This window comes from Serinus canaria, chromosome 7 (genome assembly GCF_022539315.1).
Source record: "Serinus canaria isolate serCan28SL12 chromosome 7, serCan2020, whole genome shotgun sequence".
In the NCBI taxonomy this organism is placed as follows: domain Eukaryota; kingdom Metazoa; phylum Chordata; class Aves; order Passeriformes; family Fringillidae; genus Serinus; species Serinus canaria.
In genome coordinates, this window is record NC_066321.1 from 14990502 (window position 1) to 15015314 (window position 24813).

General features: G+C 59.6%; 1 protein-coding gene across 13 annotated transcripts in view; it reads right to left on the reverse strand.

The window, feature by feature from the left end:
- The window catches only part of TNS1 (tensin 1), a 68999-nt gene that overhangs the window by 37051 nt on the left and 7135 nt on the right, over positions 1–24813 (reverse strand). For 6 of the 13 annotated variants that reach the window (XM_050976621.1, XM_050976619.1, XM_050976622.1 and 3 more), the window contains 10 exons: positions 24052–24089; positions 9163–9201; positions 4186–4235; positions 3715–3886; positions 3327–3377; positions 2695–2817; positions 2336–2400; positions 2136–2219; positions 1905–2017; positions 1257–1317 (listed from right to left, as the gene is read on the reverse strand). In XM_050976621.1, coding sequence (XP_050832578.1) covers positions 1257–1317; positions 1905–2017; positions 2136–2219; positions 2336–2400; positions 2695–2817; positions 3327–3377; positions 3715–3886; positions 4186–4235; positions 9163–9201; positions 24052–24089 — 796 coding nt within the window. Of the gene's footprint in view, positions 1–1256; positions 1318–1904; positions 2018–2135; positions 2220–2335; positions 2401–2694; positions 2818–3326; positions 3378–3714; positions 3887–4185; positions 4236–5809; positions 5975–6965; positions 7008–9162; positions 9202–11872; positions 12294–16902; positions 17592–24051; positions 24090–24813 lie in introns of those variants that run through there. The other 7 variants (XM_050976631.1, XM_050976618.1, XM_050976624.1 and 4 more) reach the window with 7 other exon arrangements.

Below are 24813 nucleotides of genomic sequence, written 5' to 3' on the forward strand. Positions count from 1 at the left end.
CAAAGCACAGAGCTTGCCCTCCCTGTGACTGAGAGGGGTCCCATCCACCACCTAAAGGAGCACCCATTCCCAGTGGAAGGAGGACAGGGAGGGGAAACTGAGGCACAGCTCGGCAAGGGTGCAAAAACCGCTGGGTGGGAGGGTTTGCCCGGGTTCCAAGTGCCGAGGCTGGGCTATCAGCCATCCACCTGGCTCCCACAGCCCAAATGGAGCTTAGGACACAGAGGGAGAAATCTCTGGGAAGACTTTTCTCCCTGCCTCAGTTTCCCTGCGGGAAGCCCTCCCCTCCCAGTGCACTGCCGACAGGCTGCCGACGGGCGGTGGCGTCAGCAGCTAGAAACAAGGGAAGAAAGGAGTAGGATTTCACAGGCAAGATAAACCTGGAGTTTATTACAGGCATCCCATAAACAGTCTATTAAAAGCTGAAAGGCAAGGCTGGGATGGCAGTAAATCTCAGCTAACGGGGACCCATGGCTGTATAGAAGTGAGATCCTGGTCCTGGGGGTTGAGATGGGAATATCCCAGAGGTGAGGTGCTCTGGTCCCTCCAGAGAGACCAGGAGCCAGGGGTCCCACCCAGACTGGGATGTGGCACTGGCAGAGTGCCTTGGAGGCCAGAGAAATCAACTCTGCTTTCCTTCTGCCAGTGCCTGCTCCCAGGATCAGCATCAGAAAAAAAATGTGGGGAGATTAAAACAAGGGGAAAATCTTTTTTTGGATAAAGAAAGGATATTAGCTCAGCTGGTCAGAGCATGGTGCTAATTACACCAAGGTTGTGGGTTCAATCCCCATATGGGCCTTTTACTTAAGAGTTTGACTCCATGATCTTTGTGGGTCCCTTCCAACTAAGAATACTCTGTGATCTGCAAGGACTAATCCAGGCAGGAAGAGCAGTTCTGTAAGCAGGGAGAGAAGAACTGCCTTCATCTCCCAGGGTGCCTTCATCTCCCAGATGTCTCTGTCCCTTTCTCCCCTCCCTCCGGGGACACCCAGCCCCAGGCTCCGGCAGCCCCAGGCTCCCTCTGCTGATACACGGAGTCACTACAGCCCTCTCAGCAGAAGGGTCCAGTATGGCCCAGTACAGCCAGTCACCACCTCCAAAAAAAAGGAAGCCCCGTTTTTTCCCTGGCCCCCAAATAGACTAAGCACAGAGCACAAGAGCACAGGGGACTTGTCCTCGATCCACTCCATCCTCCCTCGCTTGCCATGCCCCCCATGCTGGGCAGGAGGAAAGCCCCATGGAGAGGAGATAGTTACTAGATCCCCGAGGTGTAGACGGGCTGCATGGCCTGGTAGATTTTCAGGAAGGGCCGACAACCTGGAAGACATCAAGGCGGGGAGAAAAGGCGCACTGCTGTTAGCTGGCTGGGCGGAGGGGCCAGGGGAGGGATTAGTCACGGGGGAGAAATCCAAACAGGGAGGGAGCCAAAGCAAACAGCCGCTCCCTGCCCCAGCCAGCCCGCACCGACCAAGGGCAACATCTGCAATGGGCAGAAAGGATGCTGTCGATGAGCTGAGAAACGGCACAGCCCTCACAGTTTGGGTCCTGTAGGACCTAGGGCAAGTACTGGGCTGGGGATAAGGGTGGGATGATGATCTGATTGAGGTACCAGCACCAGATAGGGTACTGCATCCCAATAGCCAGTCTGGAGCCATCCTTGGAAAAGCTGTCAGAAAAACATTGTCACCCCACAGCTCAGGTTAGTGCCCATCATCGTGAGGGCATCTCTGCCAGAAAAGGGTAGCACCCTGCTATTATGAGTGAACAGTCTCTGAGAGGAAAAGGGAAATTCAAATTGCCAAGGAATGGTGGAAAATATCCCTCAAGGAGGACAAGCCTGACCAGGCAGTGTGGGATGGTGGTATGGGAAGAAGCAGGCTGGGGAAGCAGCTGGGGGCACCTACCGCCTTTTGACTCAAAGTTGGGGATGCCGTGCATGATGACGTGGTGGAGGAAGAGGGGCTTGTTGTTCATCTTGATGCTGCCAGAGAGGAGCCCACTGAAGTAATGGATGTACCTGGAGGGCAGACAGGCAGCTCAGGGGCAGAACCCACAGAGGAACATCCACCTTGGAGCCCTGCATCCAACCACCCTATGGGGAAAAACCCAGCCTGCAAAGGTGTGCCAGGACCCACCTCTTCTGGGATGGCTGTCCCACAGGCACCACCTTGTCCTCATAGAAGCGCTTCATGGCAAACCTGTCCAGAGCCTGGTCAGCACTGTGGGCATGAAAGGGCAGATGTGGCTGAAGTATGGGCACCAGCACCCCAGCACCACTGGGATGGAGGCTACCAGTGAGCCCCAGGGCCACCTCAGGATCTCATGTCTCTCTCACCTGGCTGAGATGTTGCTGTAGTGCATGTAGGCAGCCACTACCACCCCCAGCCGGCCACGGTTCCCCTGCAGGCACACAGCAGAAGGGGTGTCACAGGGGCAGCAGGGCCTGTGAGCACCCAGGCAGACATCCCACAGAGGCACTCACTGATCCCTCTAAGCATACACCAGCCCACAAATGCCCCAACCCTTATTAGACACACCAATCTACACATATGTGCTGACACCAACCCACACCCCAAACCACAAACCACCACATTCTCCACATCTCTCAGCCTCTGCGGCTGCTCAGCCCAATCCCTGCAGCCCCACAGAGCCCCAGTGCCCCACTGCTGTGCCCCAGGGGTGGGTCCTGCCCACCTTGTTGTGCAGCACCACCACGTTGTGCGCTGCTGCGTTGAGCCACGTGTCCATGGCTTTGCAAATGCTGCAGATCTTCTCCAGCGCAGGGGTGTGCATGTCAGGCCATCCAAAATCCAGCACCTGAACAGGGGAACAAACAGCCTGGGGTCACAGGCACGCCCATGTGGAGTTCCCAGCCTGCCAGTGGGCAAAGCCCGTACACAGGGTAGGCATTACTGTGCTGCTCTGACAGGCACCCTCCCAGTCCCAACCCCACTGCCCAGATCCCTGGTCCAGGGAGGCCACCATGGTCCCAGGTCTCAGGCCCTTCACCCCAGGTTACTTGGCTCAGCTTCTGAGGTCTTCCCCACTATCAGAGGGATGAGGACAATGCTTAAGGGAGGTCTCCAGGAGATTCCAAACAGCCTGTTTTGGGCTGAGAAGGGGGGCTGGGAAGGTAATGGGAGTCAAGCTGAACTACCACAAATTCAGTGTGAAGTCTCAGTGCTTTTCTCAGGGTTTTTCCCAGCTGGATAGAATAGAAAGGTGCCTGTTTTTCCCCTAGACATCTTGTAGCAGGGAGCTGGTCCTGCAGACAGGCCTACCCTGAGGCCCCTGAGACCTCCCTGCTTCACACAGCTGTGACCCACCTTGGGGTGAAGTTTGTTGACATCACGTCTCCGCTCAGAGAGGTTGAAAAGCTTGAGAGAAGATGAAAAAGAGAGTGAGAGGACATCTTCCTTGCTGCCACCTCACCTCTCCCTCACTCCCAAGCCTTTCCAAATCCTGCTATGAGAGGCTTCCCCAGACACATTATCCTGAGTAACATTCTGCCACACGGCAACACAATGACCAAAAACTCCCAGGAGGTCTGGAAGGGACTGGTAATCTTCCATGAAGAAAAAAATCTATCCAGCATAGTGCAAAGACCCTCCCTCAACAGAGCCCAGATGGAGGCAAGGATGCAGTATCCATCCTCAGCAGCTGAGCACCCCAGCCCCTCCAGCAGCCTGACAGGGACCTGGCTGTGCCCCTCACCACATAGTTGTTCCCATGCTTGGACTTGAGCATGTGGGCCACTTCACGGAGGTTGCTGGAGTAACTCTGCTCCTCGGCTGTGCTGGGGTAGGAGACAGCGATGATGCGCTCCGTGATGTACACCAGGTCCAGCTCACAGCTGCTCTCCATGGCTGCAGTCAGGCTCATGCTTCTGGGCAAGGAAGGGGACCACTGTCAAGATATGGCACAGGGAGGGGACACAGGGACCCTTCCCCACCCTGAAAGACAGGCTGGAGCACATGGGGACACAGCTGCCTGCAGCCTACCCCCTGCTCCCAGTCCTCTTGGGGTATCTTGGGGACCCAGGCTGGGGATGGTGGGTCATAATTCCTGCGTATTCTTCACTGGAGCATCTCCCAGGTATAGCACCTTTGGAGAAGCAGGGCTTGGTGGGAGGGAGCTTCAGGCAGAACAGAGATAGTCATCAGAAGGGGAAACTGAGGCAAGTACCTGGATGTTTTGCAGCGTGACTGCCCACTCCTGGGGGATTTTGTGGATTCCTATAGAGTCAGAGAGGAAAAGCAAGTTACTGCCATGACCCAGCCACAGCCAGCACAGGGGTCTTGCTAGACTTGGGTGTGATGGTGCTGCCAAAGCATACCACCTCCACCACACTGCACTGAGCATCCTAACACCCCTAAAATATCACTGTCTCCAAAGCCCACCAAGCATCCCAATGCCACAAGCAGCTTGACAGATCCCACATGCAAAACTAAACTCTCACAACCCCAGTGCTGCTGGGACCAGCTGCCATGCCCACTGTGGGGCCAGTGCCTTGCCAAAGGGTCCCAGAGGAACTTTTGGGAAGATGCTGAGCAGGTGGACACAGTCTCAGGCATGTCACAAGTCCCTCTTTTCTCCGTCAGGCTGTGGGACAGAGCTCCTTTGGCCCTGCATCGAGCAGGGGCAGGTTCACTGCTCAAGCAGCATCGAGGAGCCAGCCAGGCACGACAGTTTGCTTTGGCCCCAGCTCCACCAAGCCAAACGCCTGGAGGAAATGTTTGAGCTCTTGGAGCAGGAAACTTCTATTTATGCATGTTCTCCGGCCTCGAAAATTTCATCTGCAGCCGGCTTGTTCTGTGACTTTGTGACCTCAGCCGAAAAACAAAGCAGGGTTTCCAAAAAAAGCCGCTGAGGAAAAACACACTTGCACCTCATTAGTTTTAGTATCTCCAGCTAATAAGCAGAAGTCATTTAAAGACTCATCTCACGCAGGCAACACGCCTGGAAGGATCAGAAATAAGAGATGCATCCTGAAGCTGATTCTTGGGATGCCCCATTGGTCCTCAGAGCTGCAAGACTGCTGCTACTCTCCTCAGGGCTGCAGCATCCCACAACCAGCACACCAAAGGGCACAGGACGAGGTGGGAGAGCAGTTCCCCTGACATCCTTCACCTGCCACCTTCTGCCCACCCAGCACAGTCTCAGAGCTGCTCCCATGGACAGCCAGTGTCACCCTCCACCAGCCTTGCATGCCCCTCTCAAGGTCAGGTTGCCCTGCAGAGCAGAGCCACGCTCAGCAACCCTGAGGCCTGGGGACAATGTCACCCCTCCCAGCCAAAGCAGTTCCAGAAGGCAGCAGCTTTGCTTCAGTGCCCAGAGGTGCTTGAACAGTAGTGACAATTCCCCCTCCAGTATTTCCTCAGGGTGTCCCAAAATGCCTGCTCACCCAAAAAACCCCCAGCATTGCTGAGGGCAAATAAGAAGGTAAAACACAACAAAAAGAGAGGTAAAACCTTTCCTGGGAGAGCCAAGGTGTGTGGAACAAGCCTGAACCTGAATACAGGCTCATCCCTGCATCACCCACCAATGATCAGGATGGGATCCCCACCATGGCTTCTGCAGTGCCTCAAACGTCCATAACAGAGATCTCTGGGGTCCCACACCCACACCCACACTCAGGGGAGCCCCATCAGTCCAAGTCACGTCATCCAGCTGTAGCAGCTTCCCAAAACCACAGCCTTTCCCAACAGAGAGCTGACATGGGGAAACCAGGAATCATGCCCAGCTTCCACATGGGTAAACAGGAGGGCAAGCAAGGTGGGGACACCAGAGTCCCTCTCCCTCCCCATACCTGGATAGCAGTGAGCCCCTTGCTAATCCATTTCCACGCCATGGCAGGTCCACTCCTGGCACCCTCCAGACCCAGGAAAGCGGGTGCCCACAGCCAGGGCCCTCCAGTGTCCCTTGTCCCGGCGAGAGCCCTTGAGCTCTGCCCTGCTCCCCGGGCTCTGCCATGCTCCCCACCCCCCAACCGCAGCCGCGCTGCATCTCTGCCGCCAGCCCCTGCACGAGGAAGAGTCAGCCTGCAATCAGCTGATAGGAGCTGTGCTTCTGTTATTAAACACTCCTGCCTGCCACTGGGCTGGGAGACCTTGCAAACGTCCCCTGTGAAGAGAGACTCCAGCCAAACCAGTATAACCCAGTCCAGTCCAGCCCAGCACAGGACAGGCTGGTCCCAGTCCTGTCGGGTTGAAGATCCCTCTGCCAACCCCATCAAGAATGTGCCTTCCAGTCCCAAGCTAGCTTGGCATGTCCCCCAAGCTCCTGGCAGCACCCAAAATCTGCAGGTCCCTTCTGCTTGGAAAGAGTGAAGAAAGGCACAAGAAAGGCTTCAGAAATATCAAGAATTTTTCTGAAAGACAGCAAAGCCAGCAAAGGAGGCTTCTAACTGGATTTTTCTGAGGATGTTCTTTCTCAGGGCTGGAAACATGTCCTGGACAACCAAAGGGATTAGGCAAAGCCAGATCTCAGGTGAGGAAGGCTTTCATCCTCTTCCTCATGGGAACCATCATGCCTCCATCCCTTGGGTCCCAGCCCCAACACAGAGGGAGGCCAGCAAGCTGGCTGCAGGCAGGGGGGAAGCTGCCCTCGTTGACTTTGGCAGTGCATTTGTCTACACTGTCTTAGCAATTTCATGTCCACAGATTAAATAACAGCTCCAAGACAGGAAAGTTAGCTTTGCAGCAAAAGCCTCAGCCCCCAGTGCTGGGCTCCACCACTGCCTCTGCCACCAACCCTGGGCATCTCACTTGGCCTTTGGCATGGCCACCATCACCTTGGCTGGCTGGGAGAGAGGACTTCAGGGTCCCAGGTACACTGGGAAACTACAGGAGCATTCCAGGCTGAGCGATTTTGGCTGCAGGGAGTGTTTACAGCAATGGGACAGGTGCGAGTGACCCCAAGAGGACCTGAGACAGAGATCAGCCTCCGTGACTGGTTGCACTTACCAGGACTTCTACCTGCTTGGTGATGCTCTCCCCCAGGGATGGCTGCAGACAGGAGCAAGGAGAGGGTGAGAAAAAGGCAAGCAAGAGAGAAGAGATTGAGAGAAGGACACACACACATACAGCAGGGCCAGGGTCAAAAGTACCCCCTGGCTATTTCTGGTGCTTCCTAGGAAATGCACCATGGTTCCGTTCCCTTCCCTGCCTGCCAACACGTCCTCTCTTCCTAAAGGCTGGGAATCCCCCAAAACCCAAGTGCAGAGCTTGGATACTCAAGTACCAAGGATGCTGCCATCCTGCCTCTCAGCCACCACCACTGGCACTGGACCACTGTTTCCAATGGGAAGCATTTGGCTGAACCCTGAGCTTGTTCCATGATGGGCACCTGGTGCCCCCCACATCTCTGGGATCCCAGATGGATTCTCCATGGTCAGACCTTCCAGCTGGGAAGTAAACAACAGGGCAAGCCCAGCTCAGTCCCACACCCAGCCTGGCAACTGGCCACCACACCAGCAGGACCAGCTCCCCAGGATAAGCCTGATCCCACAGGGCCAGTGAAGGACCCCAGTGGGAGCAGAGCCAGGGTCTGAGATGCTTAAAACAGGGGAAAATTTGGTGACATGCCACTGGAGAGAGCTCTGAAAGGAGGCTGGGGACAGGAATTAACTTCCTGGGGTGGGGGAAAGTGTCTGGACCCCAAACATAAGAAGCAGGAGACAGATACCTCTGTCTGGGAATGGTGGTTGTGGTGCCTGGGGGTGGCACAGCAAGAGGACCCAGCAGAGCAGGTCACCAGATGGGAGTCTTGGGACCAAGAGGTTGGAGGTCACCCCCAAAACCAGACGGTTCTGCTCTTGGGAGCAGGGCCAGAGCAGACATTTCCATCCATGAGGCAGGGCAAACCCTTTCAATTTCCTCCCAAAGCCACAGTAACGGTCCCAGCTAGAAGCCAACATATTTTTGCTGTCGATAAGTGCCCAAGAAGGTTGGCAGGGGTGAGGGGTGCAGGCAGAGATTAAACCCACGGCAGATAACCACCATGGGGCCCCAGGGCAGGCAGCATGTTCCACTCCTACCCCATGCCCTTGCTCACTGGGCTCTCACAGCACTCTCAGAGCTTGCAGGTGGTCATCCCCTACACTCACTTTTCAGGTGAGACCCGTGCTCAGCCATGAGCTGCCGGCCCAGGGCCCCATGTGAGGCACAGATATTGCGGCACTGCCAGGCTGCCAAGCCTGAGCTGAAACCCTGCCAGGGCCTCCTCTACCCGGCGCCTGCCCCAGCAAGCCTTGGCACACGTCTGGAGCAAAAAGGAAGGGCTGCTGCACTGGCCCCGGGCTATGCCAGTCTCCCTGCTGCCACGTGCCTGCTCTGCCTGCTGCCACAGCACCACCAAGCTGGGGATGGGGCAGGGGAGTTGCTCTGCTGGCAAGATTCTGCCTGGTAGGCACCATCGTGTCATGATTCCCAAACCTCTTGCTGGGCATGGCCCTGCTCCCAGGTGACATCCCAGTGCCCTGGTGCCCCCAGAGCCCAGCCATGGCCTGGAGCCGTGTGGCAAAGGACTGTGGCTGTCTGCCCAGTACCCCCACACCTGCCCTCCCCAGGACAGGGTGAACGGAGATGATGCATCCAGCTGTTCTGCTAGCGTCCAGAGGGAACAGGGTGGGAACAGCCTGTGTCACCCTGGCTCCAGCAGATTACTGAAGGCCCGTAGGACAGACAATAGTAGAGGGTGACAATAACAAGAGCTCAAATGCACGGCCTTGGGCGCCCGGAGCCAAAGGCACATCTGGTACGGCCATCTCCGGGTGCGCAAGAAACCGCCCCAGATCTGGCCAGGGAGGGAAGGCCAGGGGACCCCAGAGCCCTGGATGGTCACATCCTATCTGCCTGTCCCTCTCAGCAACCCTGCAAGCCTCTCTTCCCTGAAAGCTCCAGCTCCAGGAGGCCCGTGATAGCTAGGCTGCTCCAACTTTTGCTGCTCAGCTGTGGGATGCCCTTCAGCCAGCAATGGTGAGGGGCACAGATCCAAAATGGGGGTGCCCTTACCCTCAGCATTGGACCCATGTGGTTTTTGAGGGTGGAAGATTCACATCCTGAAGCCCCAGGACAGAGAAAGCCCCATACCCAGAGCAGGATGCTCCAGCATCCCCAGAGCCCTGGCTGTCACCCATGGCTCACAGTGGAGGTCACTTACCAGCTCATAGTTGCCAGTTGGGGAGCAGGGGGTCACAGCCTGCAAGGAAGTAGAAGAGAGTCAGGATTAGTCCCTGAACACCCTGTCCAACACAGGGCACAAGTAGAGGCTGGAATGCAGCATTCATCCCCCACCTATGCCACAGGGAATACAACACCCAACCAAGGAAATGACAGGGGCATCCATGGCCTTGCCACTCCAGGCAGGAGCAAAGGCATCATCCCAAAGTCAAGGCTGGCTTCCTGGGAGTGGGAGTGGGCTCAGGGCCATGGCAGCTGTGCCATTCATGCCGTTCATCCTTGGCCAGGGAGCCAGGACAGCCCCAGCCCCAGCCCAGGTGGGCATTGCGAGCACAGCATGGCACAGCGCAGGGCGGGTGCCTGGTGCCAAGAGCAGCTCCTGGAACAAACCCCAGCCCAGCCTCGTGAGCTCCTGCAGCCGCCAGCTGAACAACCCAGCTATTGTTACCTTAATTACCAGCGGCAATTACTGACAATTAACCTTGGGTTTTGTGTGCACCCCAGTCCATAGGGAAGCAGCAGCATGCCAGGGTGGGAGATGCAGTGCCTCGTAGGTGCTGGGGCAGCGGGCACAGGCACTCCAGCTCTGTGTTGGTCCAGAGGTGCCAGCAGTAGAGGGAGGGTGTGATTCAGGGCATTTTGTCCTCTACAAAGCCCACCAGGAGCAGTGAGCCCCAGTAAGCCATCCCCTGCCCCATCCCAGGATGGAGCCAAGATGGCAAACACCACTCAGGGGCTGGTGCCCTACCATGGCAGCACGGGGACCCACTGCACCCCACTCTGCCTCTCCTGCCCCCGGCCATAAAAAGAAGGATTTACCACAAGCACTCCACTTGGAGCACCCCTATCCCATCCCATCCTGGTCCCCAGAGCACAATGCCCAGTGCCTGCTCCCCTCTCCAGCTACCAGCCTGTTCCCATCCCGTCTCACTGTTTTCTTCAGGGGTTCCTCCTCCTCCCGCTCCCTTCCCCTGCGCATTATTATTATGATTTTATTCTAATGCAGAAACGCTTCCATAAAAGGCCCTTTTCCCTGCCCCGCGGCGCTGGCCCCGCGCCAGCCTCCCTGGAATGTTCTCCGGCAGCGGCAGCGAGCCGCTGCTGCGGACCGAGCCGGCGAGGGCTGTGCCGAACCGTGCCCTGCACGCTGCCGTGCTCTTCCCCCGGGGATGCTCAACAAGCGCCCCTGACCCCCGCCCAGCCCCAGCTACAGGGCCAGGGATGGGGGGAAATGCACAACTCTCCACAATGGGACACACTGGTCCCACAGCCAGGTAGGGTCCATGCCCAGTCCTCCTCTGCTGTCGGCATGAGGAAGTTTGCAGACTACAAATGCACCTCTGGCTGGAAAAGGGAAAAAACTGGGGTGCCTGTGGTTTTATTTCCCTGCCCTTAAGGATTCTCTGATGTGTAATATGGGCTTGTGCTCACCCGACACCACTCTTCCCATCCACAGGAGACAGCAGCTCAGGCTGTATGGCACTCTCGCATCCCAGAAAGGCAGTTTTACAAGGACTGCAGGAATGTAAAGCTGTTTCCCACTCTCAAGTTTGGCTCAAACATGCTCCCAGTTCAAGGAGAAGAAGGAAGACCCTGTCCCAGACAATGGACCCCTCCCTAGGGAAGTCCAGTTCCTGACCTAGAGGTGTACGAGCACCCCTCCTGCCCCACGGGACCGGTGATAGTATCACTCTGTACAGCCCTGCAGCGACCCCCAGAACAGCCACCATCTCTGTCCTCAGGGATTCCTGCATCCGCCGCTGCAGGGAGGGGTGGGAAAGGCAGGGGGACCGGCACACTCCTGGTCCAGGCTTCGCTTTGCCGTGGCAGACACAGCGGCCTTTCTTCTCCCCCTCACCGGTGTTTGCATTCCTGCCGGCTGGCCCCCGCCGCCGACCCCGCCGCCCAGCAGCCCTGCCCAGGAATGCGAGGAACGAGGCGCAGCAGGGCTGCCGCCCACCCCACCAGCCCCCCATGGTCCCCCACCCGCCCACTCGGCCCCCCAGGTCGCAGCCCCATCCCTCCCAGCAGCCACATCCCAGGAGTTGCTGCCTTGAGACCCGAGTTTTGCCAAGCAGAAAAATCACTTTCCCAGTAAATGAGGCCCCGTGGTCAGGAGTGATAGGAGTCTCTGATGTCTCATAAAGGGTTGGGCACACCCTGCAGCCTTCCGCTGGAAAGCGATGATGGGCTCCCTCGCTCATCACCAGCTGTCACTACACCTTAGAGAAACTCGATACCTTTGACGCGTCCAAGCCCAGAAATAAACATCTGGCTGGCAAACCCCTGACAGTCCCTGGCCACACCACCATGGTGCAGGGTAGCTCACGAGACCCCTCTTCCACCTAACCCCTCCAGCTGCAGCTCAGAGACTGACCTCTGCACCACAGATCCTGACAGGACTTCAGCACCATTTCACAAGAACTGAGCGAGGCTGGAGGAATGCAGACATCCCAGACATCCACCTCCTATGCAGGGATGAGACACCTCAGAGCCTTCTCCATGCGGCAACCACTGCTCATACCTCTCTCCCTCAGCACCTCCTTCCTCTCCCTCCTCCTCCCTCAGTAAAACAACCCTTGCACCCATGGAAGTGCCCAGGGCCACTGCCAGGTCCTGCTCCAGCGGAACATCGCCGTGGGTTGTATGCCCAGCCTGCAAGATGCCAGCAGGGCTGGGGGAAAACAAACCTCCATGGAGCGGCGCTGCGATTCAGGAACGCGGGATCAGTGCAGCACAGGGGTCTCCCCAGCTGGGCTGCTGGAGGCGGGCGAGCACTGGCCCACAGCCCACAGCACGGCCCGGCCGGCTGCCGGTGGGTGATCCAGGCCCATTGCTGACGCATATCCCTTCCTTTGGGTGGCGGTTTTTGTTTTTCCCTTCCCCAGGAGCTCCGATAAACATTCCGGAGCTGGACGATATCCGGGCTGGTGCTGACCCTTACTATGCCAGGAGCAGATGCAGCACCAGCCACCCTAGCCCTCACACAGACCCCTGCACACCAGAGATGCTTCCCATGACCAGGCACTGAGATGCTGGCAAGCCAGTCCAGCTGGTGTGGTTGGAGCTGGAGACACGCTGTCAAAAGGGACATTGACATCCCAGACGCCCCCAAAGTAAGCCAGATTCACGGCCCCACTATTTAGAAGGAATGTGGACCCCAAGAGAGGGCATCAAGGCACCCTACTCCCTCCAGCCCTGTAAATGGTTCCCCTGCCCAAGCCACCCTGTGGTCTGGAAATGCAGTTGTCAAAGAGGAATGTGACTCAGTGGCCATACTGGCATCCCACAGGACAATGCTTGGGCAGCATAAATGCCTGCTCAGCCCATGTGATCCCACCTCATGGGGTCCCACATCACCCTGTGAGGAACCACTTCCTCCCAAGCAAGTTCATCTCAGCTCTGTGCCACTTACATCCCAGCTAGCTGTGAATCACTTCCCCATGCAGCCCACGATTCGCTGTTCACCTCGAGACCCTGCCTCAAGTAAAGGGGATCCCAGGGACAGCCATAGGCCACAGCAACTTCTCCAGCCATTCCCAGAGCCTTTCCCCGATCTACCAGTCCCTCCAGCCCAGCCACAGCCACCAAGCCCTGCCGAACCCTCTCTCAGCCACAGTGTGGGGCAGTGTGAGCTGCCATCAGGCACCTCACAGCAGAAGATGTTTTTGGGGGGACAGGTTGGCACCATTAAACTGGGCATGTTGGGGGAGGTTTTTCCCTCTCCAGCACCCCTGCTCCCCATTCCAGCTGCAGCATCATTCTCCCCTGCCAGGCATAAGGGACCGTAGTGTCTGTGCTCTGGTCACCCCCCTGCCCTGCACAGGGGTCAGGTACCCTCTGCCCACATCACGTGCTAGCTGCTCCTGCCCGCACATTTTTTGCAGCTCTGGCAAAACTCCTGTTTATGCAACATGTCCCCGGCAGGAGGACGGCATGTTTCCATGCACACCCGCTCCCCCCCTCTCCAGCTCCACCCTGCCTAGCACAGCCCCAGTGTGTGAGGCACAGGGCAGCCACAGAGAACCCCAGACCCCTGGCATGGGGGTCCCTGGGAGGAGGCAGCACCCCGTGCACCCCACAGCCCCTCTCTGCCCCTACCAGTACCCAGGGGTGCTGCTTTTGGGACTTCTTCCACCGGGTGGGGGTAACTGGCAGATGCGCCGAAGGGCAGGGAGCGGCTTGGCCAGCAGCTCAGGGTGAGTCAGACTGGGCTGATGCTGGGGCACAGAGGTCCCACTGCTCCCAGGCTTCCCTCCTAGCATCCCCAGCCTACCCTGCAGCTGGGTCAGAGACTGTCACTGTGCCATCCTCTCCATGCCTGGACAGCACTCATGCCAGGGCAGAGGCCATCAAGTCTACCCTGCCCCTGCATTCAAAAGATGCTGGGGGCACCAGGGAGAGTACCATAGGGCAAAGAGCCACTCAGGGATGTCCCCTGAACTGGGACAAACGGTATCTCCGGTCTCTCCCCTGGTATGTTGATGAGGAGCCGCCCTGTGGCCCATCCCCGCCAGGAAGGCGGCAGCAGGACCAGGACAGAGGTTACCCAGTACACACAGCCCTGCAAATCAGGGATGAAACGCCACAGGGGACACCAGCCATTCCACCCCACGGTGGCTATGGAGGCCACCACTGGCACCCCATGACACCCTGGGACACACAGCACACTGGGACAGTAATGGCCCACAGCAGCCCATGGCTGGCCTGGCCAGCAGCCCTGGCACAGGGGTATGGGACAGGACAGGAAAAACAATGTACAGAGAAGCTTCAAGGGGTTGCAGTAGAGGCAGCTGCACCAAAATAGCCCTGGTTTCAACCCAAATAAGGGCAGGTCCTGGCTCCGGGGCGGTTTCAGCAATCAGCCTCAGTGCTGCCAAGTGCAGATGAGGGGAAGGGAGAGAAGGTAGCATCCCTGACCCTGTGTGGGGGGAGAAGGGTGTTTTTGGGGGTCAGGAGGGGGACAGAGATGCCTCCACATGGCCAGGACAGGGACTGTCCCTACTTTGCTTGCAGGCGCTGGCTCAGCACAGGGCCGGCCACAGGCAGGGATATGCTGTGCTCCAGTGCCTAAAAAGGCAACATCTGGAGGCAGCAGGTCTGGATCCAGCTCCACGGGCCAGCACGCGCCTGCCTGGCTCTGGCCTCACAGCCCCAGCCCTGCCCTGCTCTGCCCCCAGCACCACGCATGTGTGCTGCCACCCCACTGCGGGGACACGCCTCAGCCCAGGCCCATGGGGACCCCACAACCAGCCTAAGGAAGAACATGGGGTCATGCCCCCCTCTGCACCAGACTTCCCCCAGAAAAAGTACCAGGATCCCCCCAGCCCCTCACCAACTCCCCAGGATGGGGACACCAGGATGGGCCAGGGAGCATCTTCTGCACCAGGGACAGGCTGGGAACAGAGTCACACCAGGACTGGCTGGGACAGACTCTGCTGCAGGGGGTTTCATCAGGACTGGTCCATGAACAGGCTCATACACTGCATAGATCAATGCATGGATTCTCACATGAGACTGGGAAGCAACTGGATTCTCATCTGGGGCTGGTCTGTGCATGGATTCTCACCTGAGATCAGTAAATGCACGGATTCTCACACAGGATTGGCCAGCACATGGATTCTTACACGGGATTAATCACTCCCCAGACTGTCCCACAGGACTGGTCAAGCCCTGGATTCTGACAGGGGATTGGTCGGAGCACTGACTCTCATGCAGGATTGGTCAGAGCAGTGATTCCCACACAGGACTGGCCGGCGCTCGGATTCTCACATGGAACTGATCAACAAATGGATTCTGACACGGAGCACGGGCACTCCTATGGGACTGGTCAGCACACCAGCCTGGCAGCACGCTGTGCCCCACCCTCAGCTCAGGGCAGGATCCTTCCCACACATCCACTCTGGTGGAGCATCAGGCAAGCCCCTTTCTTTGCACTCAGACCCCATGGCACACTTTTGGCAGCCTCACAGTATCAGGGGCATCTGCCAGTGCCCATGGGCCTGGGACCTACCTCAAGGGGTGGTTAAGGTGTCAAAATAAGCCCTGGCTGCCCCTAAGGGGTCTTAGCCTCCCAGTACTGAGCCCAGGGGCTCTACTTGTGAGAACGGGAAAGGCCCAAGGCAAATGGAGACTGGAGTCAGTGCTGTGTCCTCACCCTGCAGGACAGAGCTGAAAACACACTACAGGGGACCTGAAATGCTGAGCAGCACCTCCAAAACTGGTGTCTCCCCAGTCCATAGTTTTGAGGAGATGAGGGAATTGGAGACAAATATACACTCCCCCCACCCAGGAGCTGTGCTGCGGGGCTGCTTTCTCTCTTGTGTCCCAAAACCCTTCAAGGAAGCTCCAATGCTGATCAGGGTCTGCTGGCACTGTGACCAGATACCCCAGGAGCAGGCTGCACAAGGCTAGGAACCAGACAGTAGCAAAGCAAGGAGGGTTCCCCAGGGCATAAGGAAATGGACCCCCCTGCAACTCGAGACCCCAATAGGGCACGTGGGTGAGCACAGCTCCAAGGCCCAGCACCTTGCCTGGGGCCAGCAGGATCACTAAGAAGAGACTTCATTACAGCGGGTGAGAGCTGGAGGCTCCTTTCCCACAGATACACTTTCCCTGGGGGTGACTTCAGACTCCAGACAGGACACACGTTGTCCTCCCAGTGCCATCGTGCTGTAAGGACAAGAGGTGCCTGCTTGGTTGCACCCCAGAACGCACAGACTCAAGTGCCATGAGCACCCAGAGGGTGCAGCCACTGTCACCCCAGTGTCCCTGCCAGCTGTCCCCCAAGCACACGCACTGGGGTCACCCACCGCACCCGGGCTGACGCCAGCGCCGAGCGGGCTCAGGCACCCGGGAACGGAGCACTTCTCTTTTTTCCCTTGTTTTCCCCTTAAACGCAAGCGGGCTGATGCCTCCCTCGCTCGGTCGTTTCCTCTCCCAGCAGCACAGCCCAAAAACATCTGCGCTGGGACCTGCCCTGACGGAGTTAACCCTCTGCGGGCCCGGCGGCGCCGAGGGGCCGGGGATCCCTGCCCGGGGGGGCAGCGGGGGGGGCTGGCACCCGCCGGGGCTGCCTCGCCACTCATTAACCCGGAGTTTAACCATTGACGGTCCCGCCGGGGAGGGGGGGTTAACCCGTGGGCTGCCAGGGTGTCCCGGCCGCGGGGCAGCCCCCCACTGTGTCCTCCCCGCGGGGTGACAGGAGCCCGACATCGCCCCCCCAGCTGCGGGGCGGGAGCGGGGTGCCGGGGGCGGACCCCGCTTTCCCGCGCAGTCCTCGCTCCACGGGGACGTGTCCCTACGCACTTCGGGAAGGCGAGGGGGGGACGCAAACCCCAGAGCCTGTGTGTCCCCCTCCGGAGCGCCCTGAGAGTCACTGGCCCTGGCGAGGCGGGGAGAGGGGCACGGGGGACGCGGCCCCCGGAGCCGCTCACAGGTCCCTGCCGGCAGCAAGCCTGCCCTCGCCCCCTGCCCAAGTCCTCCTCTCTGCGAGCACCGCATCGCCCTCTTCAAGCCCCCCCCGCACCCCGAGACCCCTTCCAGTGACGGACAGCTGCGGACCCCCCCAACACCGGGGGGCAGCACCCCCCCTCCACGCACCAGCCCATCACCCCTCGAATGTCACGCGTGGCCCCCGCCCCCTGGAGAGATGACACCCCCTCCAGCACCCTCCCTCCCGGGGGCCTGGGGACCCTGCGCCCTCACCTCCCGCCCGTACCTGGTTCATGACGCTCCCGAAATCCATCCGGGGTCTCGCCTGCCTACATCCGAGAGGGACGGCACCGCAGCCTCACCTGGCCCGGGGGCGCGGGGGGCGGCCGGAGGGGCCGCGGGGGGCAGGCGGGAGCCCGGCGTCGCCCGGGCGGGCAGGAGTGAAGGCAGACTGTAGGCAGAGCCCCCCTCCCTCCCCGGGCCAAGCCTGGAGAAGGAAGGAAGGAAGGAGGGAGGGAGGAGGGAGGGGAGGGAAGGAGGGGGAGAGCCGAAGGGTTTCGCTCCCCAGAAGCGGGACCCCGGCGATGGAGGGGCGCGGGGAGGTCCCGCCGGCTCCCCGCTCCCCTCCGCACCCCCGGGGCGGCCGGGGGCTGGGGAGCCCGGGGCGCCGGCCCCGGCCCTGGGGAGGAATGGGGTCCCGGTCGACTTTTTCCACCGCTCCTCTCCCTTCTCTCGCTTCTTCTCCCTCTTTCTTCTCCTCTTCCCTCTCCCCAGCTGCACGGCGCGCTCCAAGTCCGGCCCCGCTCCGCTCCCCTCGCCTCCCCCAAAAACGCCCTTAAAGGCAACCGGGAGCCTGACTCGAGCAGCTGGCCCTGGGGCAGGGGTGCCGGCAGGTGGGCAGAGCCCCCCCCCAAAAAAAAAAAAAAAATTATCCCCCCCACACCTCCACCACCTCCGCCTTCAAAGCCCCTCGCAGCCGGTGCCGAGGGGCCGCGGCGGGCGGCGGGGTGCAGCGGGGTCGGGGCCTTATCGCCCCGCGTGACGCCACCGGCGTCCCTGTGCCCTTGGCGGGGGGGTGGCAGGGACCGGTGTGTGGGGCCCTGCTTGGGGCCTGCCTGGCACCCCCTGGCACAACTTGGTGCGCCCGTGCCATATGCGGGACCAAATGCCCAACTAATGGTCCTTGGGTGTCCCACACCCCCAGCGTTGGAGAGGATGTGAAGATTTATCACCCTGCCTCTCAGCTAAAAATCAAAGCCAAAATGCTGGAAAAGCCCCGTCTGTCCCTTAGCACCTAAAGTCATGCCAGTCCCAGCTAGCCTGTCCCAAACCTGGAGTGTGCCCAGCATCCCCCGGCCTTCCTCCTGTCTCCCCTCCTCCTCTTTCCTTCTCCTCCTCAGGGGGCTGCATGTCGATGGATGGAGCCCTGGTCTCCCTTGCTGCCCCTGGGGCAACCCAGCCCCAGCCCTGCTGAACAAGCAAGTGCTCAGTGGCAGGAGACCCCAAAGAGGGGAAGCCCACCAGGAGCAGCCCAGAGAGTGGCGAGCTGGCCAGGGAGGCGGTGAGCCAGGCACCCGGCCCAGTGCTGTTGACATTTTCTCACCCAACGCCTCCCCGTTCCTGTTTGCATTTCCGTCCTGAAGCCGTGGGCTCAGCCAAAAGGCTGGAACTGGCTCTGCTGGAGCGGTGCAGGACCCCAACACCCCTCCTACCTCACCACCCCTTCAAAAGTCACCAGGGAGGAGTCTTTGGTAAGGGGCTCTCCCATTGCCCACCTCCAAGTCCCCCTAAGGGACATCACACCTGTGAGTACACCACATTTCAAGGAGATCTTTCCCATTTCCTCCATGCCTCAGCTTTCAACAGTGCCATGGGATGGGAGCACCAAAAGGCACTGTGGGAACCCTTCCTGCTGCCAAGGACAAAGCACCAGAGCCAAACATCTCTGGAGAGCATCTCCTCATCTCCCTCCCAAGCAAGCACCAGCCAGTCCTTCTGCCCTCCCCAGCACCCAACAGCACAGGGTCAGATCCCAACAGCCACCACTCTAGGGAAAAAACCCCATGGCCGGGATCCACTGACACCCCTAAACAAGTCCCACCATTGCCACAGCCCGCAAAAACCAGGCATCCCAAAAAGATGGGAGTGCTGCAACAAGAATGGAGGGGCAAAGAACATCCTGCACCAGCAGTGCACAGTATGGACCCCAGCCCAGCTCCAGCACAGACACCTGTACAGGCCCTGGAGCCCAAACTCCTCAGGAGGAGACCACAGGATGGCTCCCAGGCCCTGGGAAACAACAGCAGAGGAAGAGCTGGGGCCAGATGGGAAAGTATCAGCAACTAAATGGGATGGAAATGAGTGGGTGAGTGAAGAGCACTGATAGAGTATCCCTGTCCTGGTAGATAGAGCACTGATAGAGCACTGTCCTGGTTCCTCGGGGTAGTGACAGGAACTGTCCCCTGGGGACATGACATGTCCCTTTCACAGGACACAGCCAGAGAAGTCCTGACAACATCCTTGAACTACAGATGCCAAAGTATCTCCCGGAGCCATAGGGTCAAAGTGCCAGTGGGAACAAGTTCAGCAGTCTGCAAAGTGGCTCCAGTGACTGCCACCCCCCAGACAAACCACCCCTCACATGAAACAGCTCCTCTGTGACCCAAAACAAACACCCTTGAGCATCACTACCCCACATGTCAGTGGAAGAAAGACCTGGGGACCAGGCACCCAGGTATGGTTCATCTCCAGAGATTACAAGACACAGGAGACAAGCTCTAGTGCAAGGTCTGTAGAGCCCCTCTTGAGCCAGACTTTTCAGCTGTTTTGGGATCACTGCCACCTCTTGGAGGGTCCTGGGAGTTCCCAGGGACCCAGCACCCTTCCCAGGGCAGGTATCAGGAGGAGTGGCCATGGGGGATACAAACTGGTCTGGGAAGGGAGAAAACCAGTGGGAAATAAGGCAGGCCTGGACCCTGCTTCCCACTATGACAGGGCTCTGGGAAGATGGGTGCAGCCCTAGGAGCTGCCAAGGAGGGAGGCTGGTGGTCCCTGCTGCCTCATGTGACACATCCCAGGCCAGTCCTGGCCAATGCTCTACCAGTGCAGCGAGCACGAGCAGTCTCAGCATCCCCTCTCCCCTGCCCATCCTCTCTGTGCAGCACCCCGAGGGTGCAGGGAAGGGCCCCAAGTCCTCCAAGCAGCCGAGCCGGCCCCCCACCAGAGCTGAGAGGCCGAATATTTGGGCAGTGACATAAAGAAGGGGAAAAAGGAAAGAGGCAAGGGAAAAAAAAAAACCAAAACCCCCTCCAGGACCTGCTGCACAAATACAACCTGGCACAGCACCGGGGCAGGGCTGAGCCCCACAGCTCCCCATCCCTCCACCCCAGATGGGCCCATGCCAGGGTCAAGGACATATTCCTGCTCAATTCCTTCCCTCCCCCGCCCCACCCCCTCTGTTGTGGAGACCAGGGGTGTTGCTAATTACCTGTGCCAAAGCACTGGGGGGTGGCTTTGAACGGGGCCATCAGGGACAAGGACCTGACGGGCAGCTCCCCTGTGACCAGTACGTCATCCCCTCGACAGCACGGGGAGGAAGCAGAGTGGCTGGGGCAGGGAGCAGGGACCGCACAGCCACAAATCCCATAACAAGAGTCTTCCACAGCTGGGACATGGATGTTCCCTCCTTGCAGCCCCCAGGAACCTGCAATACATGGTCTGGCCATATCCCCCAACACTGCCTGGGCCCCTGGCCATGGCATGGCTGGAGGGTGGCAATCACCAGGGGTCAAACCTTCCTGGAAGTGTCCAACCATGCCTTGCCTCAGTTTCCCTTCCTAGTTCTGACTAGCTTAACAAGCAGGGGGTATTCCCAGCACTAGCTGAGGGGTGGCACATCCCCTCACCCCCACCACCACCCCTTGCCATGGGTCCTACAGCCATCCAAGGGCCCGTCAACGCCGCGGGCACTGGGAGCGATTGCTCTGGCCGGGACATGCCTCGCTGCCCAGCCCTGGCCCTGCTCCAGCCCCCGGTTTAATGATGGACAAACCTGCCCTCCCCCGGAGTCCATCATAGGGGGCACTTGAAAAACAACCCAGGCCTGGCACAAGGCCAGCAGGGATGGATGGCAGTGAACTGGGAGCACATGCATGTGACCACCTGCTTGTGCGAGCGTGCTCACGCACACAGATGGATGTTCTTGCACACACATGCATTTCCCTGAAGCTCATGCACTCGTGCATGCATCTCTGAGCACTCACAGTCACACACACATGTTCACATACACAGGCACATACACATGTGTGTGGCATGGCTCCAATGCACTCTTTCAGCTCCCTAGGAAGAGACACTGGGGGGACAACCCCTAGGTCCCTTGCCCCATGCTATGTGATCTGCCTCAGTTTCCCTTCTTGGCACAGCCCAGCACCCCCACTCCCCCAGCACTGCTGGGCCTCTGTGTGGCAGTGGCGAGCAGGGCAGGCTGGAGCCTGGCCAGGCCCAGGGGCTGGCACAGGCGCCATTTCCCAGAACCAAGCACCAGCAATCGCCAGCCGATCCGGCAGCCAAACGCCACAGCACTCCCTGTCCCCCAGCCAAACCATCCGTCATGGGGCCAGCTCCCACTACGGGAAGCAGCACAGTCCCTCATCTTTTCTCAGCCTCTCCAACCAGCATCATGGCAAAATCTGGCCACAGTCAGAGTGAAGGCACCCCCAGGGACAGAGACACTCCTAGGATATCCATTGATTTGGGACATGCTTGCTTGGCCCCACTGCTCGGAGCGTCCTCGGTCAGAGAGCAGTGTCACCACCGACCCTGGCTGTGCCACTGCCAGCACATGCCACCCACAACACAGGCTCACCCACGCCTGAATGCAGACACAGTACTGCACCCCACACCACATTCCCTGCCTCCTGCTGCCCCCACACAGGGCTCGGTGACTCAGTTTCCCTGCTTTTCAAAGGAGGATACACCCCCGCAGCTTTGGGCAGGCAGTTTTGGTGCAGGGAGGGAGGGAGGGGCAGGCTGTGTGTGTCACATACATACCAGTGTCCATCCATCCAACCGTCCCTCTCGGAGAGAGGGAGGGATGTTTGCTAAGCGAGGAAAAATCCCTGAGCAGAAGCACAGGGCGCAAGAAGGGCCTTACATGGGCATGGGAACAGTGTTGTGCTTCCCAGCTGATGAGTGTGCAGCTGCCCTGGCCCCTCCACAGCCACCCACGGGCACCAGGCATCCCACCAGCATCACTGCCAGCACAGGGCAGTGGTTTCCAACCACTGTTGCCCCACTGGCTTTCAGGCAGGATGGAAACTTGAGGGATGCAGGTCACTGCCAGGGCACAGGTCCTGCCCTCCCTGCTACAGCTCTGCCAGCTCACTGCCTTCTCATGGAGGGGGCACTCACTAGCACCCCAAAAGCTCCCAGGCGTCCCCACATATACTCCAGTGTCCCCCTCCCCTTATTCCCATCACACCCATGGAACCCCCTGGCACCCCACACTGATTACGAGGAGTACAACTCTTTTACACCCCACCCACACCCCCCTCCCCTACACCTGGTCCATTTGAGGTTTGTAAGTGGGGGCTTTCCCCCAGCTGGGCCAGGACGCAGCTGGCTGGGAGCTGGCCGTGCCAGGGGGCAGAACAAAGAGGTGGAGCAAGTCCCAGGGAGGTAAATATGGGGACCAAAGAGCAGACACTGCCAGTAGCATGGTGGGGCAGATTCCAGGGCCAGGAGACACCAGAGCCAGAGGACACCAGGACTTTGGCAGCATATCCAGGGCAGGAGGAGGAAGCACTGCAGGGCGCAGCTGCCAGCACTTTGGGGGTGCGTTCATCTTCCCTCTCCAAAGTATCCTGGAGGTGCAGGGGTTAAACATGAGGGACTTCAGGTAAACAAGAGGCCATTTTTGCTCCATGCCAAGCCCCCTCCCCACGTGCACCCTCCTCGGAGACCCTACAATAACAAGCTGTCGTGTGAGTCAGCTGGCCATTTGCCCGACCGGAGGAGCCCCTCCCTGGGCGCTGGCCCAAAGGAGCTCTGCGGAAGGCCCCTGGCCCTGGCCCCATGCACGCTCCCCCCAGCAGCAAACCCCTCGGCTAGCTGGCCCCACCGAGGGGGCTCCAGCTTCCAGCGAGCGTGGGAAGGGTGATGGAGGCTAATGAAATGCAGCCGGCCGAGAGAGCGAGCCCCGGGCTGCCCATGCGCACAGTGCAGCCAGATGCTGAGAGCCTGGTATGACCCCCCTCTTGGTGTACAACCCCCTATCAGACATCAGAGAATCCCCACCGGGTTCACACCCAGACGCACACACTTCCTGACACTCCCTCCTGCCTGGAAACCACTGGCAGATGCTCCCTGCCACCGTACCACAGGCATCCCCTCCTGCATGCCCCTCCCAGCTCTCCCCACAGCACCCCAGCAAGGCCACCTTCCCTGGCCTCAGCCTTCCTGGCACAGGCTGCCCGGGGTGACACCAGGTCCTGGGGTGGCCGAGAGTCGACACAGGGTCCTGGGGCTGGCACAGCTCCACTAAGCCTCTCAGCCACCTTCGCCCAGCCCACTCAAGGCCCAGGGTACCCCACACCCCCACTTCCCTCAAGAGCCTAGCCAGGGCTCGGTGCCAGGGCTGCTGCCAGCGCCTGCCCTGCACCACCACCCATACCATGGCACCCTGCAAAGCCCAACGTGTGCCCGGCCCCTGGCACAGCACCTCCCCTTCCTTCTCCCTCCCTGCCCAGCTGGGTACAGGCAATGGGCACGGGAACAGGCATGTCCCAGCCTACGCTGTCTGCCTGGGGCATGCCAGGCTCTTCCCGCCCAGGATGCCAGCCCCAGAGGTAGCTGGCATACACACCTCCCCAGGGATTAAGAACACGAAGCCTCCTCTGCCCCGGCAGCACAGTAATGGGCACCCTGCCCACCTCCAGCTCCTCAGAGAACCTGGGTTGCTGTAGGGTCCCCCTCTGCTGGTGCAGGAACTGGATAGACAGACACCACTGGGCATCCTCAGTTCCACGGTCTCCTGCCAGCAAGATCCGCCCCTGGCTGGGCATCAACAGAGCTGCTCAGCCTGTGTGCACGCAGCTGGCAGCGCTCGGCCGCGGCGCACGGCACCCACGTGCAGCAGCACTCACCCTGGCAAAGGGCACCCCGCTCCAGGCACTGGGGCACAGATACCTGCTGGTCTGCTCTGACAAGGGCTGCACCCCAAAACCCAGCCTCATACACAGCCAGGCACATGCTGTCAGTGACCAGGCAGCAGGGTGGCACTGTCAGCCTCACCCAGTGGTGACACCAGTGCCACCATGACCAGCCCAGAGCCACCAGCCCATCCAGTGGGGTCAGCTGGCATGGACCATGGCATCCTCCCTCTGAGTTCCCAGCACCTTCAGGCAGGGCTGGGGACATTTTAGAGCACTGGCCTTACCTTGGCTTGGCACTTGGTGTGGCAGGAGAGCTTGCAGCCTGTGGAAGACAGAGGGAGAGAGGGTTATTGGAGGCAGGAGGGGGAGCAGTGCCGGGGGGCAGTCTGCAGGCACCCCACATGCAGGCCAGGAAGGAGGGGCATCCAGCATTGCAGGGCACTGCAGAGCACCTTGGCACTGGGCACTGCCAGTATGTGCACACGCGTGCAGGGACGCCCACACCTAGCACCGGTGCACACACATTCAAGGTGGCACCAGCACGGCACAGCAGCAGGCACACCAAATGTGGCTCTGGGGCACACACGCTGCCCATGTGCCAGTGAGTGTGTGTGAGTGCAAGCCCCAGTGCCAGGGTGAACAACGTGGAGGCCGACCATGCACACACAAGTCTCATGGGACCTCTCATGGGGTCTCATGGACACTGGCATGACTGAGAGTGCCACAGGGGTGCTGCCATTGCCTGTGCTCCCTCCCTCCTTCCCATGCACTGCTGCTGCACATTTTCACCCGTGCCCCACGGAGGGCATGTGCTCATGGGCAGTGCAGGATTGTTTGCCATGGCTGGGGACACACACTTATACAGGGCACCACTACACTGCCTCAGTAGCCCCACAAAGACACGTGTCCCATCCCCAGGGGACAGAAGGGTCCCCCCCACGCAGCACAGCCATGGCCGCACCCCAGTCCCTGTTCCCCTTGGGCCTGTTTCCTGCAGCACAGGAAGCCTCATTGTTCCCATTTCCTCTGTCCGCCCCTCGCACGGG